Source organism: Leptosomus discolor, chromosome 10, assembly GCF_034619465.1.
Source record: "Leptosomus discolor isolate bLepDis1 chromosome 10, bLepDis1.hap2, whole genome shotgun sequence".
NCBI classification, from domain to species: domain Eukaryota; kingdom Metazoa; phylum Chordata; class Aves; order Leptosomiformes; family Leptosomidae; genus Leptosomus; species Leptosomus discolor.
The window spans coordinates 5,043,615-5,065,295 of record NC_141400.1 but is presented as its reverse complement, the minus strand read 5'-3'; the positions used below and the strand labels follow the sequence as shown (position 1 = coordinate 5,065,295).

At 40.7% G+C, this 21,681-nt stretch overlaps 1 protein-coding gene across 1 annotated transcript in view; it reads right to left on the bottom strand.

The window, feature by feature from the left end:
* Positions 1–21,681, bottom strand: part of SLIT3 (slit guidance ligand 3) — a 523,033-nt gene that overhangs the window by 35,839 nt on the left and 465,513 nt on the right. The window contains exons 27-29 of the mRNA XM_086471174.1: positions 21,582–21,679; positions 14,702–14,841; positions 1,759–1,852 (exon numbers count right to left, since the gene is read on the bottom strand). Of these exons, the coding sequence (XP_086327300.1) occupies positions 1,759–1,852; positions 14,702–14,841; positions 21,582–21,679 (332 nt within the window). The remainder of the gene's footprint in view (positions 1–1,758; positions 1,853–14,701; positions 14,842–21,581; positions 21,680–21,681) is intronic.

The window sequence follows — 21,681 nt, the reverse complement described above, 5'->3', positions numbered from 1 at the left end:
AGTAGTTACTTAGGCTCCCCTCAAGGGTTAATGGCCCCACTGTGAAGAACAATTTTCTAGCAAGCAAAAGTGTCTTATTTACTCAAATTATTTGGGTGGGAGGTATGAAAATGCTTCCAGCAGGGGTAAGACCATTCAGGACCACAGCTGTCTCCATCCCTTCATACATCTAGCCTCACAAGGTAATTTGAGTTATAAGCCTTTGTCTCGTAACAGGATGTACCTACTGGATTAGCTGAATGATGGATTAACTAGGAATGAAAGCTGGAAAGAACATCAGAGGCTATTTATGCACTGGTACACACCTCCTTATCCAGTCCCTGTGCATCAATTCAGGAACTGTCCTAATGATTTAATAGTTTCATCTTCCTCAAAAAACATTTCTGTCTGGAGGTTTTTCACCCAAAAGGAAGGCTTGCATTGTACAGACTGAATGTCTAGCACAGTTTCAGCTGCCCTCAAGATAGCCAACATCTCTAAAATTTTGGTTCACTTCCCTCTAACTATCCTGAAATGATCTGTGTGTTAGTTTCCACTATTCTGATGTGCCAGTTGCTTCATAGGACACATCTGACCCCAACTGCAAGCTACCAGGAAGACCAAAGAGTGCTACCATCTCTCCCCTGTGACACGCTGGGTGTGCTGGGTGAGGCGTCCCTCACCAAAACCCCAGCCCTCCCTCCCAGGAGGGAACTGGTGAGCACCCAGGATTGCATCACGGCTGTGAAAACAGCCTTAGGGGAAGCAGAATGCAGCTCACACTGCACTGAACTGTCTTGAATTTGTCTTCCTTTCTTCCGTCTTTGATTCAAAGATCTTTTCTTGACAAGCTTTCCGTAGAGCTTGACTTTTCACTTGACTGTCTCTATTTGCTAAATCGCTCTGAAACTCCCTCTTCAGACAAGTGATGAACACTGCTACTATGCACCTCTCAAAACACCCCAAATCTCCAGATGTTTTACTGCCATTTAGAACAAGAGGCTTTCTTTTGCCCCTGTGAAACAGTCAGCGTCATTCCCAATATGCAAATACAAACAGAGACCTCACAAAATCTAGCATGAGCCGAGCGAGGTTTGCCTCTGCAGCCAACACAAGAAGGCGGCTCCCGAGTGAGAGCTGTCCAGTTCAGGTGTTTGCTGGTGCTGCCCAGGTGAGGAAGAGCCCAACTGCAGTCAAGGCTGGCCCTTACCAGTGCACCCCAAGACCACCAGCCATCCCAGAAGATAACAGCTAAAGTGGGAATACATCAGAAAACTCCTGACCTGCAGCTTTATGCTCTGGCCAGAGTTTGTCTTGCCCTTCTCAGTAGTTAGAATGGGGACTGGATTTTAAACACTGAGCCAGCATGGGCTGAGGAGAGCTGAGTTACATCTGTTAAGGCTCCTGTTATACTGCTTGAATGGATGGATGCCCTAAGGAACACATAAGGAAGAAGTCCTTAGTTTCTGATGCAGGATAAGATACTTTGCAGTTACCGTTCCAGAAGTACTCCTTTTGCCATGCTCTATTCCAGAATAATTTCTCTGCTCTGGAGGTACATCCATTATTTTCAAGTAAACCACAGAAAGCTAGAAAGGTATGTATGGTTGTATTAAAATTAAAATGTGACATGGTCTGAAGTATATATAGTCTTGCACTATTTGCATTATTTGCATTAGTTTTCATGATTTTTACCCCAAACTCATTGCCAGTTCAACCCTGGTCAGCCAATGGATGGATCTGCCCAGTGCGTGGAGACCAACGCACACACACGCTTACCTGGTCCCCTTGTCAAGAGGAAGACATTTGGACTCATGTTGGCACGGATTTAGATCAGGAACACAGTGGTTAATCACCTCATCACACAGTTCACCTGAGGCAAAAGAAAAGCAACAAAGCTATAACACAACTTGGACAATCCTGAAGCAGCTCCAACCATGGCATTCAGGGATGGCAAATCTCCCTAAACAGAGACAGCTCAGTAGTTCAGGAGGAAGCAACACTATTGCTTGTGAGGGCACGAGAGACTTCATTCAGTTTGGCTTGTTTGACCTACAGTGACTGTACTGTTTCTATCACGTGAATTTGAAAGGCTGGTATAAAAAGTACTGACATATAAACTCCACTTGGAGAGAGATTAAGGATCAAATGGGCAGTTCCTGATCCAGAACCTCTTAAATCAAAGCAAGAAAGTGACACAAAAGCGCAGTTGCTCATTAGACTGTAACATTTTCACACAGAAACATATTTCAGCCATAGTTAATACTCTGCCAAGGAAGTTGATTGGACATCATTCTGGAAAAGAACAACAACCCACAAACACCTCCCCCCCCCAACCTCTGCGATTCTCAATAATAGGAACCAGCTTTAGGACTGCATGCAATTATAAAACATTCACTATTTATAAGAAAAGTGCTAGCTCTATTGTGCTCACAGGAGAGGATGTCTTTTCAGAAAAAAAATCCATCACATGTAAGCTCAGCTCAGCTGTTTCTAGGTATGGTGTGTTACATGCTATGCACCTCCCTGGATTTGTATAAATTTCAATAATTAATAGTTCTAGAATGTTCAAACCCAGATAGTTTATTTAAATACCACCCTTCTCTGAGTCCTAAATTACTAGGTCACACTTCAGTACCCCAGGATTTGAGATGCAGCCAAAGACCACAGAAATCTTTGCCTTCCCAAGAAACCAAGAGCAACCTACCCCACACCTCCCAAAGCCTTGCAGGAGAAGCAAAGGTCAGGTCCTCTCAGCACGGAAACCCCAAAAGCTGCAGTCCCAAAGTCCCCTATGCAGCTCTATCAGAGGACCACATATGCAGGGTTTCGAGGTTATGCAGACTTTGTGTGCCTGTACACGATACATACCACCACAGGAGCAACCAGCCACGTGGATCGTGTGGGGAAAAGGGTTACGTGGGAGGCACCGGTGGGCTGGCAATGTTGTAGCAGTGTTTTTGTGAAGCTGCAGCTCCACCTGTCTTGGGAGACACTACATTTCTGACTCTAGTGGCTAGGGAGAAACACTTGAAAACACAAGCCAAAGCAAACCACAAAGATCAAAATTCAGTTGGAAAGTGCAAATCAGAACTGTCTGGCTTTTATCAGTCTTGTGATCTGGCAGGGATGACTGAGCACAATTTTTAGGATGACTCTGGTGGTGACAGGTATGGTTTAAATTGTTTACACCCCCAGCTCACTCCTTCAGGTTATTTCTCCCACATCTCCACTCTCCCTACAGTACAAGCTACATAGCTCTTCGACTCTTCGTATTAGAATGGAAATACAATATGTATTTGCAAAAATTACTCTCTTCACCGCCACCCTCTCCCAAACACAGACCATCCAATATATTTGCTTTTGAGAATTCTCAAACATAAGGAGCAAGAATATAAGCCCTGGAGTCATGAGAGAGGGTACTACAAGCATAAATCCTTTATTCATGTGCCATACATACTCTCATGACTTTTAGTGGGCCGTGTTTGGCAATACTGGAGGAGTCTGGCATGGCAATCTGCAGTGGACAGTTTATTGTTCATAGTATCAGTTATAAGATAACCAATTCCATCTGGAGCCAAGGAATCCCAGGAAGCCACCACTATTAAATACTACCAAGTCTTTTTACAGCCTGGACAATCTTGAGGAAATGTAATGACTGTGTGCAGCTCAGGAAGGGGGACATGCCAATGAAACTGAATGCTGCAAATCCATGGGAACCAGAGAAACAGAGCATTCACTGGACTTGACGTCTGCCGTTGTATTTTGTTACTCCTCAAAAGCAAGTAGAGACGTTCAAGTCTCACAAATATGAACACAGCTGTCACTTGGGACAGCTATAAAGACATTTTTGAGGCGGCAGAACTGGAGATAGGTCTGCTTACAAAGCAATCCCCAAATCCACAGCCCACCAACCGTCCCCAGTCCTAACAAAGCAACTCGCTCAGCCTTTGGGCAGACCTGAACATGAGCAGGTCAGAACTTGCCATGATGCCTGGACAACTGCCAGTTTGTCATCTTGGTATTCCTCATGTCCCTTATGTGCTATGAATCTTATGTGAAAATCAACATGAAAAAAAAGTAACTGGCTGCTGACATTAAAAGAATTCAATGATCTTGAGCTGGAAATATTTTTGGAGGACCATTTAATAATTGAATACAGTGTGGATAGATGCCTTCAACTACCCCTTCACTAAAAATGGACAATACATACTTTTGAAGTTTCTATTTCTTTTTTTTGTTGTTGTTTTGAAGAAAAGGAAACAGGCTTTAAAAAACCCTAAGAACGGCTTCATAAACTCTCAAAGGAAACCATAATTCTTCTTAAAGTATTCTTCTCAACAGTCTTGACAAGTGCTTAGAGATCCAGTAAAAATCTCCCCAAATGTCAAATATTATGACTCACTGTGTCGTTCTGAAGGCACCACTATCAAAATGTAGGAGAATTCTAGGCTAGGTACCAAACATAGCATCCAAAAAAATTTAACATTTTTCATGCAAAACTTGGAACATTTAAGGATCCTTCCTGTTATTCTTCCCATCTATCATTCATTAGGGAGCTCACTTGGGAATGCCTTGCAACTAGAGCAGCCTCATCTCAGGAAGAAAATTCTTCTTGCTACATTATTTCAGGCTCCACCAATGTTCACTAGATGTTGCAGAAAGCATGCCATGGAAATAAAACACTTTCTGAAAAGCAAAACCCAAGGCACCAGCTACACAAAGACTTTCTCATATTTTATTCGCTCAGAAAATATCTGGGCCAAAAAATCTGCCCTCAGACCTGAGAGTGCAATATTCATTGGCTGCTTTAATGTCAGTATCAGAGGAAAAATCTGATCCTCCTTTTTTTTTTTTTTTTTTTTTTTTTTTTTTTTGAGTGACACAGGGCTGCTTCTCTGTGCAGCAATTAAAGGTCTAGTCCAAATTTCTCATTGGATTGCTATGTGAACCTGAAAACAAACTGGACATTAATCTTAGGCCAACTCCTAGCAGCGCTGATTCTCTTTGTGGAAAACATTCGATCCTGCTAAAACAACAGAAAACTTCAGTGTAATGCTTTCCCAAATGTAGAAAACAATCTAACCTCCCCATTTTCCTCTCTGCTATGTATTCTCAAATCTCCAATTTGGGTACACAAGGGTTTCTGAAGCACTTACATAAAAGACAAGAAAACAACAACTGTATTTCTTTTCTAATCAGTTAAGCATTTTTTTTTTATCCCAAGCAATGTTTTTTGTTTCATCAAGGCTCACTTACTCTCTTTCACCAAAGCGGAAGAGACTAGATCAACTTGCAATGCACCCCAGGTTAAGACTATGTCAGATTTACAAGAGAAAAAACACTTTTCATAGCTGGAGGTATTAAGTCAATAAAGTTCTGTGGTCTGTAGAACTGAGGTACGATGTGAGGAGGGTACCTTTATAAAGACAGGCACATCCTCAGCTGTGGGAGCACCGCATTTCAAGCGTCTTAAGGCCGGTGGTAATGTGCTGGCAATCAGTGCTTGTTTTGGAGAAGGAAGCACTAGGCAGATGAAAGAAGCAGTCTGATCTGCCACAAAAAATGCAACTTTCAGATTAGAACCAAGTTGTACTGACAGGTGGAACACTAACAGGTGGATCTCCCATTGCTGCTGTCTCATGCGTTAAAAAAAAAAAAAAGAGGAAAAAAAAAATTCCCAAACAATAGAAAATAAGAAAAGGTATTCTGCCCCTTTGAAACTACTTCCCCTGTCCCCTGCATCAGCATTGCTCTTTGCATTTAAAAAAAACACAGTGAAACATTTTTTTGTCTCACGCAAGGTTTTCCTGGTCTTAATTTTTCAGCAAAATCATGAATTTCATGGGGCTTTCCACATTCACTTTTCACAAGGCTCACTGCTTATGAAGAGCTGCCAAGAAACATGCTTAGGCTTTTCTGTAGCCTTCCACATGTCTTAGAACGAAGCCAAAACAACAATAGAGCAATAAAGATGACTTTTACACACAGTTTAATAATCATCTTTCTTTTTCCGTTCTGTGCTGTCATGAGAGCTACTTATTTCATGCCACATTAGACTTTTTAAAACCAGGATCCAAGTTACACTATTTCTCCTTAATCAGTAAAAGAGGGATGCAAAACAGTATTTTACTTATTTATCTGTAAATAAAACTGCAGCGCCGAAAAGATAACCTAGACTGCCAATTTGCAAGCAATGGGTTCGATGATTTTTCTTCTGTTTCATGTGTCAGTGACACTTTGTTCTCTCATTCAGAGTATTCATGAAGTATTTGATAAAGCAACAGAGAAAATATTCTCATCCTTAATGTGAGAGAAGCTTTTGTAGGGCCTAGAAGACTAAAAGCAAAAATGCTGTCAAGAATTTCACAATATTGCTTGAGAAAAGGAAAGTGCTTACAGTGAAGAAAGGATGAAGAAAGCTTGGCCTTTATCCACAGAGGAAACTTTTACAGGCTGCCCAGGGAGCAGATGTATATTTGAGTGGTAAAATAGTATGTTGCAATTTTCTGAACTGTGCCAGGTAAGTCAGAATGGAACTCTTCTCTTTACTGCTAATAAAAAATACTGTACTGTTTTTCTCATAAGAGATTACTCATTTTATATCTAATAACTTGCATCAGAAGAAATGTTTTTTGCATTTTGTTTTCCCTTCCTCTCTTTTCAGTTATTAAAAAGAAGTCAGTGCCAATTGGAAATTTCAGGAGAACACAGAACCTAAAAATTGTTGGGTGGAACAGACATAGGATGTTCCTCCAAGAAAATAAATCAGTTAGGAATGTTGTTGATGTTTGATGAAAAAGATTTGAGGCTCATCTTAGAAAACAACAGATGATTTTTTTTACTTCCAAACTGTTTCAACTTGCAATGAAGAGAAGAGAAACTCTGTGAAAATCCTTCAGTAGCAAACGCACTCAGCTGCCGTGTTAGATACCAACACATAAAAGAAATTACCTGGAATGCTCTGTAGCAGAGTTTTCCTTTTACATTGTTAATGAAGTTTGCTCTTGCTTGACGAACACTGCCCACAATACTTAATAGGCAAAGAACTGAAAGTTACTTTATGCTTTTTATTCTGTGTTAATGCTTTAAAAACTCATAGCTCAGTTTTCACGTATCAGGTTTTGGCCTATTAAGTGGGAACCTGAAGTTGGACTCCACACTGAGATTCCCAAAGTGGCTTGTTTTTCAGAATTAAGGAGCAATTATCTCTACTCTTGAGGTTGAACAGATTAAACAACAAGATCTGGGTAGAGAAATAATGATCCTTTCATTATTTCTGAATCTTAAAGAAGCAATATGTTCCAGTTCTATGCACTGCCAAAGTATGAAAAATCATATTCAACATCACCAATGCCACAACACGGTATGTAAAACATTAACTAAACCAGACCATTTCCAGTGCTCTTACAAGGTGGTAACCTGCATATAGCATTATCCATCATAACCACTGTGTCTGGAATTGATCCTAATTTTGCTGGACCCCCTACATTTTTGAGCCGTATTACTTCATATGGATATTTTCCAATTATGTGATGTGTCTGGAATCTATTAGGGATCAATTCAGTCATTCATACAATCTAGTGCATCCAGCCACATCTGAAATGCTGAGACATCCTTTCAGGGCTGGCGGATAGGACACCAGACACACTGTAGACACACCCATCTCAATGGGGGTATGAGGAATGGGGGTTACGGTCTGTTCATAACGCTCTGTCTCTGCCATTCCTTCCTCCTCACACAGTTCCCCTGCTCCAGCATGGGTCCTTTCCACGGGATACAGTCTTTCATGAACTTCTCCAACGTGGGTCCTTCCCATAGGCTGCAGTTCTTCAAGAACTGCTCCAGCATGGGTCCTTTCCATGGGATACAGTTCTTCAAGAACAGACTGAAGGGACACAGCTCCTGCTAGAAAACCTGCATCTACATGGGCTCCTCTCCATGGGCTGCAGCTCCTGGGAGGAGCCTGCTCCTTGCATGGGCTCTCCATGGGCTGCAGTTTCTTTCAGGGCATATCCACCTGTTCTGGGATGGGGCCCTCCACAGGCTGCAGTGTGGATATCTGGTCTGATGTGGTCCTTCATGGGCTGCAGGGGGACAACCTGCTTTGCTGTGGTCTTCTTCATGGGCTGCAGGGGAATTTCTGCTCCAGCACCTGGAGTACCTCTTCTGCCGTCTTCTTAACTGACCTCGGTATTTGCATAGTTGCTTCTCTCACATTTTTTCATCAGCATTGCTGACGGGCTCACCCTTGGGCAGTGGCAGGTGTGACAGGGGACCAGCTCTGGATCTTTTCTCATAGAAGCCAACCCTACAGCCCACCTCCTCCCCTGCTACCAAAACCTTGCCATGGAAAACCAATACTGTCTTTGAACCAATCGAGGTCTTTGAAGAATACTTGATATGGTGAAAAATTTACTTACTTCCTGCTGGCAGTTCTAACATGCCCATCACTGTGGTGTTGGAGTGCTGAATACCTTGACTGTCCATAGGTGGATTCTGCTCCTCCCAGCTTTATCAACTGTGCAGTGTGCACCACTTGCCAATAAGCAGGTAAGAAATGGGCTTGTGGTTAACTGCTTTTGATATGGTTCTTCACAGATTGGATTTAATGAATCATGAATCATGATATTCACTCCACCTGTCTTTTAACACAGTAGTAGCTGAGATTACATTTTCTTAGAGATATGCTGTGGTCCTGATGAACAAAGAGAAATTCTCCAGTATATCTGGTTCCCCAAACATGACACGCTACACTTTACAAATGGGAATCTGACCAGAAGAAATCCTGGACCCGAGAGCTCCAACGTGACCGGACACCCATACTAAGACTAAAGTCCGGCTGCAGCACTGCCAGTTACTGGGCTATTTCCTTCTTCAGTCCCAGTGCAGTGAGATAAGAGAGTCCCATCTGATAGCAATGACATGTCACTCTCTCTTAATAAAACAGTAGGTGGGCTTAGCCTCTTGAACAAAGCTAAAAATTTCCAACTCTTCCAGCACTTCCCATTCATGGTTATACAAGTGGCAAATGTGGGTGCCTTTTTATTTCTTGCTTAGAAAGCAAACACACTTCACATTTGCCAAGTAACTAAAACTGAGAACTTCCACGTAAGACAGAACTCCTTCAAATACTAGGAAGAAATTACACCAAACTTCGACCACAATTTCTCTGTTTGTCTCGAGGAAATGATGGCTAAAGTTCCAAAGTTTTAAAAGAGGCTGATAGTTAAACACTTATTTAAGACTTCAGTGTTTATTAGGCTGTCCAGATCCTCATGGAACCACACGGCTGAACCACGCTACCTAAAAACTTCCTGTTCCTATATCAAACATGTAGGTAAAAACTTGCAATGGGGAAAAACCCGATCTACAGTGCAATGATCCACTTTAGCTTCATTCAGCTGTCACTGGTACTCATCTCAGGCATTGCTGCAGATCAGCTTCACAATGGTTAGTGATGGGAAGAGGCTGGAGAGCTCCAGCAGAGTGTCAGCCACAAGTCACCACACAACTTCTTTCTTCCCAAGTTGTTTGGCTTGACTAAGTGCTTGGCTTTGGCCATGTAATGTTACCACAACCAGATACGCCAGAAAAAGGGACCATAATCACTAACAGCGAACACTGTTCCATCTAAAAGTAGCATAACTGCAAAAATCTCAGATACCATCTACCACAGGACACCACAAGGTCCCCTAAGGTAAAACAGATCTTAGCCTTCTCTTCCAAACCCATAAAAACAGAAATAGTTTCTAGTTTGTTTGGTTTTGGGTGGTTTTTTTGTTTGTTTGTTTTGTGGAGGGTTTTTTTTGGTTTTCTTTTAAGAGAGTTTTTTTTTTTTTTTTCTGTGATACAAACTGCTTGCAGCTTTTTCCCAGGGAAACAAACTATTTAAAAACACTTGCTCCCCCCTCTCCCTGCCATGGGATGCCGTGTATTTCAGAAAAGACCTATTTTCAGTAGTAGAAGCCACTAATTATTTTTTTTTTTTTAGGTTTCAGAACAAAGAGGTGTGGCTATTTGCTGAGGCTTTTTAGGCTCGTTAGCAAAAACTGAAATATTCCCTGACTTTTTTGCGTGTAAGTGCTACATATTTCTGCTTCTGGCTAAAATCAAACACATAGGAGGAAGGAAATGTCACAGCAAACAAACCAAAGTCAGCTAGCAAGTAAAGCATAAAACCATTCAGAAATTCAAAAATTATAAAAATTAAAAAAAAGGAAAAGAACTGGGATGACTGATCTAATTCATAGCTTCCTCTTTCGATGTTCCTATGCACGTTTCTTTTTGAAGTGAAGGAAAGCCTACAAAACCATAAGGAGGAGCTATAATCCGTCAAGGGATCCGACCAGGTTGTAAACCAGCCTACAGACTGCCCAGGCTTTAGAGCTGGCTGCACTTTGGGTACATAATTATCCTGAAGGAAACACATGTTTATAATTTAGCATCAAGATTAAAATAACCAGTTGGGGAGAGGAAAAACAAGACATTAGCTGACAATAAAAGCCATCAGGACTCTGCTACACAGTTTAAGTACTGGTTTGGTTCTATAAACACAGGCAACAAACATTGAAAACGTTGACTTTAAGAATGATGAGGAAACCTGGGGGTGCAGGTGAAGGCTTGAATCTTTTTTATGGCAGTCAGCTATTTGCCTCCCCTCTCCTCTCAGTTTTGTCTTAACTTATGTTTACCTGTCTCCTGGAATCCATTTGTATTTGCACACTGGTTTAAAGTTATTCCATGGAAAAGAACTAGGAAGGAGGTTATTGTGTGAGTGCGGGTTTTTTTTTTTGGTGTGTGGTTTGTTTTTTTTTTTTTAAAACGAAAGTGAATTGGGGCTGGAGTGTGGGAGATTCCTTCCCTCAGCAGTCATTTAACAAACTGGCCATTTTTCACGTACTTTGAGTGGGGGAAAAGACTGTCAAAGAATTTGAAGGGAAAACACTGTAAAAAGTTACTAATTGAAGAAAGATCTTTGGCCTTCATTATTCCAACCAATGAAAGTAAAATTTATGCATCATTATTTGGGATACTGTTTCCTAAAAAGGCCATAACAAGTAAAACTAGACGACAGAAGATAAAGTGGAAAATACTAAGGTATGGAAAAAACCAAACCGTGGATACTGCAACTCTGTCAATAGTCGACATTTCCAACACATGCATTTTTAATTTGCATTTCATTTAGGAACATAAGATTTACTGTCATGATTTAACCATTAGTCAGCTAAACCAAGGAGGATCCTAAATGTTTCTTACAGAATAACACCAATACACACTCTTGGTTCTTCTTCCTCCCTTTATTCAGACTATCCTTTACGTACACACATTTATTTGATGCAGTGTTTACTGTGATATCATTGTAGTCTTACCAGTATCATGGCATCCAAGACCACAAGAGTGATAAGGGATTCAGACTACCTACTTCACAGTGCTACCAGAGCCTGCCTGCCTCTACAGTCAAGAAAAGGAGGAATCTACAATAGCTGAGCCAGGCATCTATAACCAACAGCGTACATGTTACTCAAAACATCACAGATTATCAGTACAGAAACATGTAGTCTGATCTCCCGTGTAACACAGATCACTCTTGAATTAACTTGTGTTTTAACTAGAGCATCTCCTGAGAAATCCAGTATGTATCTAGAACCAACAACTCTTGTATAATGACATTGATAAAAATGCATGGTCTGGATTTGTTCAGCCACAAAGGCCAGCCAATGAACCTTTAAAAGAAATTTTTACTCTCCATACAAGTGTTTGTGGATAAAAAAAAAAAGGCCAAAAAAAAAGCTTGCTATGTATGCTTACTCTTTGCTAAGCCAAGTAAGATTTTTTCTTGAGATCTTCAAGACCCCAATGTATTTTTATGTTTCACCTCTAATCCTCTTTCTCATCTCTCAACTTCCTCCTTGACTTCTGAACAACAGAAGTATAACACTTGGGCACTATGTTTTCTGTCCTACTAGATACACCCTGCCTACGGATATCACTGCCCTTTTAGGAAAAGTATCGTATTGAGAGCTCGTTGTTCCCCAGACTACTTCGCAGAAAAAATTGCTTCCCTGGAAATATCTCTCTGTCATCTATTCTTTGTCCACATAAATATAGATAAAATCCATACACTTGGCAGCTCTGAAGCACACACAGTTTGCTAACACAACGTGTAGCACAGTCAGCAGCAGAGAGGAAGGCAGGTACCTCAATGCACAATTCTGAGCACAGGAGTAAGTATTCCTGACTCCTCCAGTGACCTGCTTTCTCTCTGAAATGTTAGCATTCACTATTCTTAGCATATTCAACACAATATTCAAGTAATCCACACCTACCTTTTTCTTTTTTTTTTTTTTTTTTTAATAGATATTGCCATAGTAGCTTCAGGTATTGCTTCAGTATAAAAAGGTTTATTTAAAGAGGATGTACACAGAGATGCCCTGGGTGTCGCAGAAGACTTCAGTCAAACTCTTTGGTCAATAGAGCCCTCTCTTTTCAGGTCAGGCACATAAATCCTTTCAAAGTGGCTCTTCATGACTTGCCTATGTGCTTCCATGGCATTTCCTTAGCTGCTGTTCATTCAGTCAAGCAACTTCAGATGATGTCCAGCTTCTTTTGTTCAAGTTTAACTGTTAGAAGACCCTCAAAACTATGGCTCAGATTTGCTTGGCTTGTACGTAACTTTTGTTTGGCTGATGGCCGTGATTCCAGCCATTTTATGCTGTTCCCTGGGTTTCTGCTCTGAGAGGGTCAAGCGTATCTCTGAGGGGTATGTCAGCCCAGCCAGCTGCACTGCAGTGAGTCCTTCCAGGTGACTGATCAGGTCTGATGAAATACTCCCCTCCAAAATGGAGGTAGAGCAGGTTGAGGCAATTCTTTTATCACAGTTCACTAAACTCTTCCTATTTTTAAGCAACACAAACTATTGTAACCCTTCAGATTTCTAATTTAAGCAACAACCCTATTTTTGCAACTTTTTTTTCACTTGCGATTCGTATTATGTTTTCCAGAAGTATTTCCTGCTCTTCTTCAAAAATTCAGTTTGTTTCAACTAGTCAAAGCGATTGCCTGCATTGTGACACAAATGGTATGTACAACTGTGTGTATCCCACATTGCAAGACTGGGGTGTAGTATTTGACAAACTCCTGCTAATAGGCATAAGCACAGCACAGACAGTATTCAGGTCAAAAAACCCAACCCAACAAACAAACCTGGAAGTTGATTAAAAATATTTCAAAACTGATTCTGAAGTATCATATGAGTTCTCTGGCCCCTATCCAGACTGCCATTTGAGAAGAAATCCTAATCTAGTTCTTTCCTACCTTTTTGTCTGAAAAAATTAAAAAAAAAATCTGCAATATGCCTGTGAAAATAAAAGCGCATTTGCATATATACTGGATTCCGTTCCTTACTAGATATGTCTTTTCTTGGCTGGGCCAATCTATTTCCTCTTGTAAATGTAAAGACTCTGCCTCCTTGTATAGAGTTTTGTTTGAAACCACCCAAGAACAGCTCACATAAATAGAGCACAAGTAAGCACAATGGGCTAAACATCCTATAAGCAAAACTCTTTACTCTGCTAAGCTGAAGTTTTTCAGCTTTTGGCAGAAAGATCATTTTAGTATTCCAATAAATGTACGTTCAAGTCATAAGGCTTTTCTCAGCTAAAGATTTACATGGGCCTCCTTTGTATCAGCCACAAAAGTATTTTAAGAGTTTGGAAATTCTAGAAGCTTTCCTCCTGCCTTACTCAGCCACTCAAGCTTGATCCTCATTAAATCCCCTGACATGTAATATATTCCAATGTACAAGAAGCCCTTCATTACTTCTCCATGCTTAGAAGGTAATGAACCCATTTCAAAGGATGGAAGTAAGGAACTGTTGCAGGTGTTTCCTTACCGCTCCATGCTGAGCCAGGAAGCCCATGCTAACGCAGTTTGAAAGAGTCAGTGGTACGCTCCAGTAATGACTTGAGAAAAAGCCTTTTTAGATTCCAGTTAGGAGGGTTTCTGCTCTTGCAGAAGTTTAGGAAGGAATTTATCTGAAACGCAGGATGGGTGCTGGAGATACCGGTTCCGTTTCAAACTCATTTACCAGCTTCTGTCGCCGTGGACTTGGCAGGTGACTGCACATCTGCTGAGTTGGGCTAACTGCCATGGGTGCACACTGAAGACTACAACTGAGCCTACAGTTTCTTACACAGCCTTTGCTTCTCCGCTTGTGAAATGGAGATAATGAATTTAAACAGCACACTGTCAGGCTCATTTTATTTAATAAACGCGGACCTCTGAGATCTCAGGTGAAAGCCATGCCCCAAAAGATATTTTCCTACCATAATTTGAACAGGAACTATTTTTATTTTCCAAGATTCAGAACAGATGTATATCGGACTCAGTACTGGGAATATTTCTGAAATACATGTAGAGAATGTGCGTGCAGAAGTACAGATTTCTCTGACACCTTAAACTTCACTGGTTTTTAATGCATTTTACAATGAGGCACCAGTATTTTGACTTAGAGAAGTGGCCACGTTTGTGAGCACACATATTGCAATATTGGTAGAACTAGTATCTTCCCAGTAAGACATCCAGGTTGCTTTAAAATGAGACTAGATTCTTGGTTAATTATACGCTCATGGACAAAGTAAATGTGCATTTGGCCACTTCCCTTCAGGGACTGAAGGGACTCCTCATGGATTCCTATGCTGTGGCTGTGGTCCTTTCTTACCTGTGTAATTAGGAGGGCAGAGACAGACATAGTTGTTGATCCCATCCACACACGTAGAGTTATTCTCACAGTCATTATCTTCGCAGTCATCTGGGTTTATTTCACACCTCTCCCCCTCATACCCAAGGAGACAAGAACAGCTTCGGAGAAAGAAAAAAAAATAACAAAAGTTACCATGGATCAGAAGGGGCAGGAGGTTTAAGGTATAAAACTGAAATTAAAACATATAAAAGTGAGTTGCTGGAGCCAAATTCATTGCTGCTGTGAAGTACAGAGCACTTTAACCCTCTGTGTTTGGTGAAGGATGAAGTCTGATGGTTCCTGGGGTCATGTAATTATTTACATGAGGCATAAAAGCATCAGCAGGAGGCAGCCTCTGTTGTGCTTCCCTTTGCTTTCTCTGTTGATAACCCTAGTCCTGAATTGAAGTAAGCAACTCAAGGGCAGGAGAGTAAACAATCATCACAATATTCAAATCCTTGGCTTCTCTGTTAATGATTTTATGAGTATGTGGATACTTGCCTACTGAGGGCCGCAGAATCATAGGGCAACCTGGCAGCTTTTAGATAGCTCACTCTCTTTAGAGAACAAAGGCTTGAATTGAGTTTACAGACATGAATGTTTTCTTCTCATTACCACTTTGTCACTTGTCCAAACAAGAAATGTTTGGGAATGACTGCTTTTACAAGTGCAGTAAGGTTTCAGTACTTCTGCAGCTCCTCCAGCATCTATTTGTAGAAGAGCTGATGATGTCTGGATAATTCAACTAAAACACAAACAATGGCAAAACTAGTAATGGTTCTGTGAGGATGTGGACACCATTGAAGAATAATTGCACCAAGTATTTTATCTCACAAGACTGTGATGTAAGATCCCTAGAGGGAGTGTAAGAAACTAAGTGATTGAAGAATGACTTTAATTTTTTTTCCATTTCCTCTCTAGATCTAGAAGTGATGGTTGCTAAGAGAACCTTCATATTTTAAACTAGCTGCAAGTGATGAAGAGGTGGAGGCCACAGTTTCCTAAAAGAGAGTCTAAAAACATGTGTTAAGTGCTCCCGTCATTTCAGTGGCTTCTAAAGAGCCAGCAATGATATTTGAAGTGTCAGTTTTGAAGTGTCAGTATTGCCGTTCACTAGTCACAGACAGTGTTTGTGTGGAAGGGAAGGGTTGTTTCTAGTCCCAGTCCAAACTACACATTCACTCAGCTGTTCATTTCCTTTCCTATGCAAGTTCTGGTGGCTGAAAAGGAACTGAACAAATGTAAAGCACTACTGATTGATGAGGATGAAAAACAGAAAGCACCAGAGCAGTCAAACTAATTGCCATCCACTGCTTTCTGAAACCAGGAGAATTTCCAGTGCAAATAGCTGCAGGGTACTTTTTCCGGCTCCAATGGAGAACGTGGACATGGGTTGGTTATCCTGCTTTATGCAGGTGTCATGGGGTTGAGGTGGGGAATGCTCTAGAGAAATAGGAGATCTTCAGAATCTGTGAAGAAAACTGCAGCACTTTTGCGCTTGTTGCTCTCAGCATGACATTTGCTTCTCTTCCTCCTGTGTGCCACAGACTGAGCAGAGCGTAGGGACTCCCAAGGGAGAGAGGGCACAGAGCTCTGCATCCACTGTCAGTAGGTCCTAGGTTGGACCCTGAGGATAAGGTTAGATTCTTCACGACACGTGCAACCTCAGAAACTAAGGGAATAATAAAGAGGAAGAAAAAAGCGTAGGCAATGTGTCTTGAGCCACCACAACAGTAAGATATTTTAGATGGGTACAACAGGCATATAGGTCACATGCTAATAGTCATCTTCATTCAGGTCTGCAGGGACCATTCACAGGTCATGAGAGTTAGAAAACCTTCACCGTGAATAACCAAAACCAAACTGCCCAAATAAATCCAATTTAGGACACAATAAATCAATAAGAAATATTTTCTTTTCCTGTCTCAAGCTCATTATTGCTAATAAAGTATGTCCTCTTGCTGACCCTGCAGTGATGCAGAGGATCACAGGAGGCAGACAAGAAAGAAGAGCTGGCACACCATCTTTTGTGGCAATGCAAATGTCAGGAAGGGGTTTAAAGTCATCTAATTAAATACAGTGACACATTCATCATGTCTCCCTTTTTGATTACAAAACCCCATTTTCAGGGGTTTATAACTCAGCCATAAAAATATGCTCCAGGCTGCAACTTGGCGTCCAAGGTCTCAGTTTGGGAGCACAAATTTTTCTCTCCATTTAAAGAAAAGCAACAAGAGTGGCTTTGTGCTGGCTATTTTTATGTGAATATAACACCATTTTCCTTCCACAAAAGGATTGGGACAGCTTGGATGTATGCAATTAAAAATGACATTATTAAATGCTATCACAGTAATGGTTCAACTCAATAGAGTTACCATTAGTAACAATACATATGGGATTGTTAACATACAATTGCTCAGTATTAGGACACATTCCATACTGAAGGAAATGTCAGCATAATTGATGACATTTGGCTACTGGTCCCTATGTATTATAGGGAGTCTTTACATTATTGCTTATGTATGATTCTTTATTTTGATTTGCATTCAAATGTGCCAAATATGAGGACTGAAATTAAAAGATAAAACATACAATTTGGGACCCGGATTGAACCATGTGTTGAAAGAGTTGCAGTTTGGGACTGTTTGTATGCATTTTCCCAGAAAAAGCTTAGAAGAAAAATGAAATTTGCCGAGTGACTGGAAGGTCATCAAACTTGGGTTCCAGCTGACCGAGAGAGAAAATTAATTCCAGAGACAATGATGAAAACTTTGTACTGACCAAATAGTGGAGCAGTGTGGGACAGCATTTCACTTGGACCTCGGAAACAATGAAGCCATGCAGGAAAGAACTATTTTCTAAGATGCTGTGATCGCATAAAGGTCCAAATTCCCTACTCCTCCAGTTTAGTGATTTACTGCTTGTGTTGTGTTTTCCTAAAAATAAAGAACTGAATAAACCCCCATTATCTTCATGAAGGCACAAGGGAACACAGAACTTAATGACGACATTTTGGAGGTAAACTTTTGGAGCTGAAGTATACTGGCAATTTTGTAAGTTTACTATATTCAATTTTTTTTTTTTTTTTCATAAACTCTAATGAAACGGTTTGGCATTTGTTTATTAAAACAGGCATACATACAGTGTATCACATTTCACAAAATCAACTTTTAAATAGAGATATAGTAAATTCTTTAAGGGATATTACAGTTTCTTGGTAAAGGAGCTTTTTACATTTACATCCCAACATCTATAAGTCTGGAAGTGCAACGTTTTTGCTTGAACTAGGCAGAATTAACACTAGGAAGTTAATCAATTCCAGGATTTTTCATTTATGAGGGAACGTAAAGTTTGTGGAAAATGCTAAAGAAAATGGTCTGGAAAATGGAGAGGGTTTTAAATGGAGAAAAGTTAAAATAATCCAGAGTTTGTTTCTCACCACCTAGGCTATCAAAGATGAGCTGGTTGCTTCTGGCTGACAGCTCCACCTCCTTTGTCAAAGTCTCACTTACAGGCATGCTAAATGACCAGGACACATTTGATTGACTATCTCGTTTTATCAGTCTCAGTAAACGCCTTTTTTGGCAAACTTTTGTCAAAGTCGACATAGATTAGACTAGACTAGAATGAACAATTCAAAGGGAGGAAGAACTTCATGTTTCTAATCCCCTGAGCCACACGGTGTCATTTAACTATTCTTTAATACAGCAGTCCACCCTACCTGAAAAAAAGAGAATGTGAAAACTACTCAGAATCGAAAAACTGCAAGAATAAAAGATGCCAAGAAGGACTGAAGAACTCCAGCTGAACCTTTGCCTTTCGGCTGCCCCACCAGAACACGCTATTGCAACAAATCTGAGAGTCTCAGTCCCATGGTGCTGCAAGCCCTGGTGGGTACCAGGCACAGCGGGCTAGTCAGGCTGGAATCTGTCATAACTATGCATTCCCTGTCTTTGCCTGGGGAACATCACCTCCCTAGCATTATTGAAAAGGTAATTTTCTTGTCGAAGGCTACAGAAACTTGAGAGTTAAACTGCTTGGCATTTCATAGGGAGAGAGCTTTGGCTTAAGTTTCCTTTTTACAAGAGTAAAGATTTGACAAGTTTGGCAGCAGAGCTTGTGTATGAATATATTTCCCTAGGGAAGAGAATATACAGAAGATATAATTTCTTTTACAGGCCACACAACAGAAAAATCCAAGGAGGCCTCTCATGAAAATGTTTTTGACATCCGCTTCCTCACAGCATATAATCTAAGGCAATGTTTTCCCATCTTGATGAACACCACTTATATGCACATAACTCTGTCTGCTGCCATCCACTGGAGAGGACATTTCCCACCAAAAAAAACCCAACCCACCAACCAACCAACCAAATTAAATCTCAAAATGTTTCTTTATCTTCACCATCACTGACTGTTCTATCCCCACACCACATTTCTCTATGGCATGCTAAAGCTCCACGCGCCTCTTCTCCAGAGCAGCTGGGGCTATGGACTCACCAAATTAAATACACGGAGAGAAAACAGAGTGCATAAGCTGAACATTCAACTTTATGAAGCAAGATTTTGATGAGATATGGTTTTATGTGTCTTTTATTAGACCAACTGAAACTATATAAACAAACTATAAAAGTAGAAACCTTCCCTAAAAAGCCTCAAACGTTGTTAAACAACAAAACCACCCCTGCAGTTTTATAAAGTATCTCAAAAACTACGTTCATTTGGAACTGCAGCAAACCCTCTGAAATTGTAAAATTCTTCATGAGAAAAATTCAGAAGTAGTTTTCATTTCAGGTCATTCAAAACTTTTTACTTTCTAGCACAGAAGAAAACCAAAATGCTAAAGAAAAACCTGATCCAAAATATAAGCTGAAGCCTTTCATTCTAGTATTATGGATATTATAAAATGTTTTACTAGCAGATTTTTAGTATCAGCTAGATTTTTGAAAAATAAGTACTGAGTGACAGAAAACAGATATTCTAAGATGGCACAATTCTGCTTTGGCACAAGCTGGAAAAAGCTATCTAAACGGTATTACATGAGGGTGACCAGTGGGGTGCCTGAACCGAAGACCACCAGACCTTTATTTCTCTCAAGCAGAAAGTGAACCTGAACTTTTACTCCAAAAAATCGCTAGGCCTGCTAAAATCTGAATCAAGAAGAGGTAGATCAGATCAGAGTAGTGGTTTCACCACAATCTAGGGGGCCTGTCAAGCAATACGACCATTTGCACGTTCTATAATCTGCAGAGCCTCCTCATCCTCTCCCACCACCATGCACCAGTATGACCCTACAGATGCATCTGTACCCAGGAGATGTGCTCTTCTGCTCTGCTCAGGGCCTTGTCACAGCTGCTCCAGCTGAGCTCTAAACCGCCCCTCATGGAGACGCAGCCATGTGTTTTACTCCTGTTCTCCCACCTTGGAAAGCCTGAGGTTGTTACTCGTAACACAGCCTGACTGTGTCCCTTCATCCCCCTCAACCGGCGCTTTTCCCTTGTAATGTCACCGGTCCTTCTGTGTCCAGCATGTGCTGGATCTGCTTCTGTCAGGGGGGAATTCTTGAGGGTGGGCAGGCACAGAGACAGAGAGAGGTTTTGAGGCATTTCTGTTTTCTTCTTCCCCATTCACCCCACCCACAGGGCAAAATGGAAGCTTTTCTGTGCCTCATTCCCACTTGAGGGATTTGGGGAGTCAAAAAGAAGCCACAATGCTTTTCTGGAAATATAAAAGGCATCCTACCATTGGTACAGGAACAAGAGGGGGATGCTAACCTTTCACTGCACTTGAAGTCCTGTCAGCCACCCAAACTTTCACCTGGCCCTTTCTTTTTTGAAAGAATCCTATTTTCTGCATGATACGGGTTTGCTGACTTGGTTACTAAACAGTTAACCTCAGTTGGAACAGTCTTAATCACAGCTGAAACCATACTGGAATCAAACTGAACGAATGTACTGGTTTGACTGCCTGCTTACACCATTTATAAACTTGCAATTCTGTGTCTCCCTCCAGCTGTTATTGATAGGAAGCTATATATAGGAGAAGACAAAGCAGCAGCCTCAGTAATGTATAAAAGCTTTTAGAAGCGAGGCTTTCAAATATGCAATGGAAACAACAGCATGGTGTACTTTTGTACATATTTTGTGCAAGAAATAGGAAAAATACTGAGGACCAAATCTATGAAAATTTCAGCAACTCTTTCCTAAAAAAAAAATTTTTGTCAACGTTAATGACAAGTAGTGGCCAAAGCCTCAAACTTGTATTTTCTTAGCTGTGAAGTAGTGCCTGTAGCAGCACAAATCTCCCAGTGAACTCATGAAAATTTATGGACTTCTCTTTGAGTATCCCCACCTATGCTACATCTTTCTTATATGGGAAAACTGAAATCCATAATGTCCAGCTGCAAAGGTTATCCTCTTGCAGGCGCAAGGCTCAAAATGTGGCAATCTCTCCACAGTTTTTAATTATTTCTTTAAAGCCTGTTTGTCTACAAGATTTTTCAGTATCAAAACATTTTGCATTTGGTTGTCAAGCAACAGATGCTTACTTTACCAATACAAAAAAGGGTATATATGAGTTTGAAATGCCCCAAGGAAAATTAGCATACAGACAACACAATGCAGATAAGGGAGACTGCTCAAAATAGCTCTTAAGAGTATATTCTATCATGAAAAAATAAGGAAGCCTGTTTCAGAGGGGACAATATGTCACACCAATGAAACCAGATTAATTATTGTGTACGGCAAATAGAAGTGTCACACGCAGCAGCTTTTATAAAGTAGCCATTACAGTTCATTAGTACAAAGCAGAAACACATTTAATTTTATAATATCTTTTTAAATTAACTTTGTGTTACTACCTGAATCCATCTTTATTTGCCTCGGTGAGGTGGCAGGTCCCTCCATTCTGACATGGATTTTGAACGCAAGAATTAATGGGCACAGTGCAGTCTCGACCCT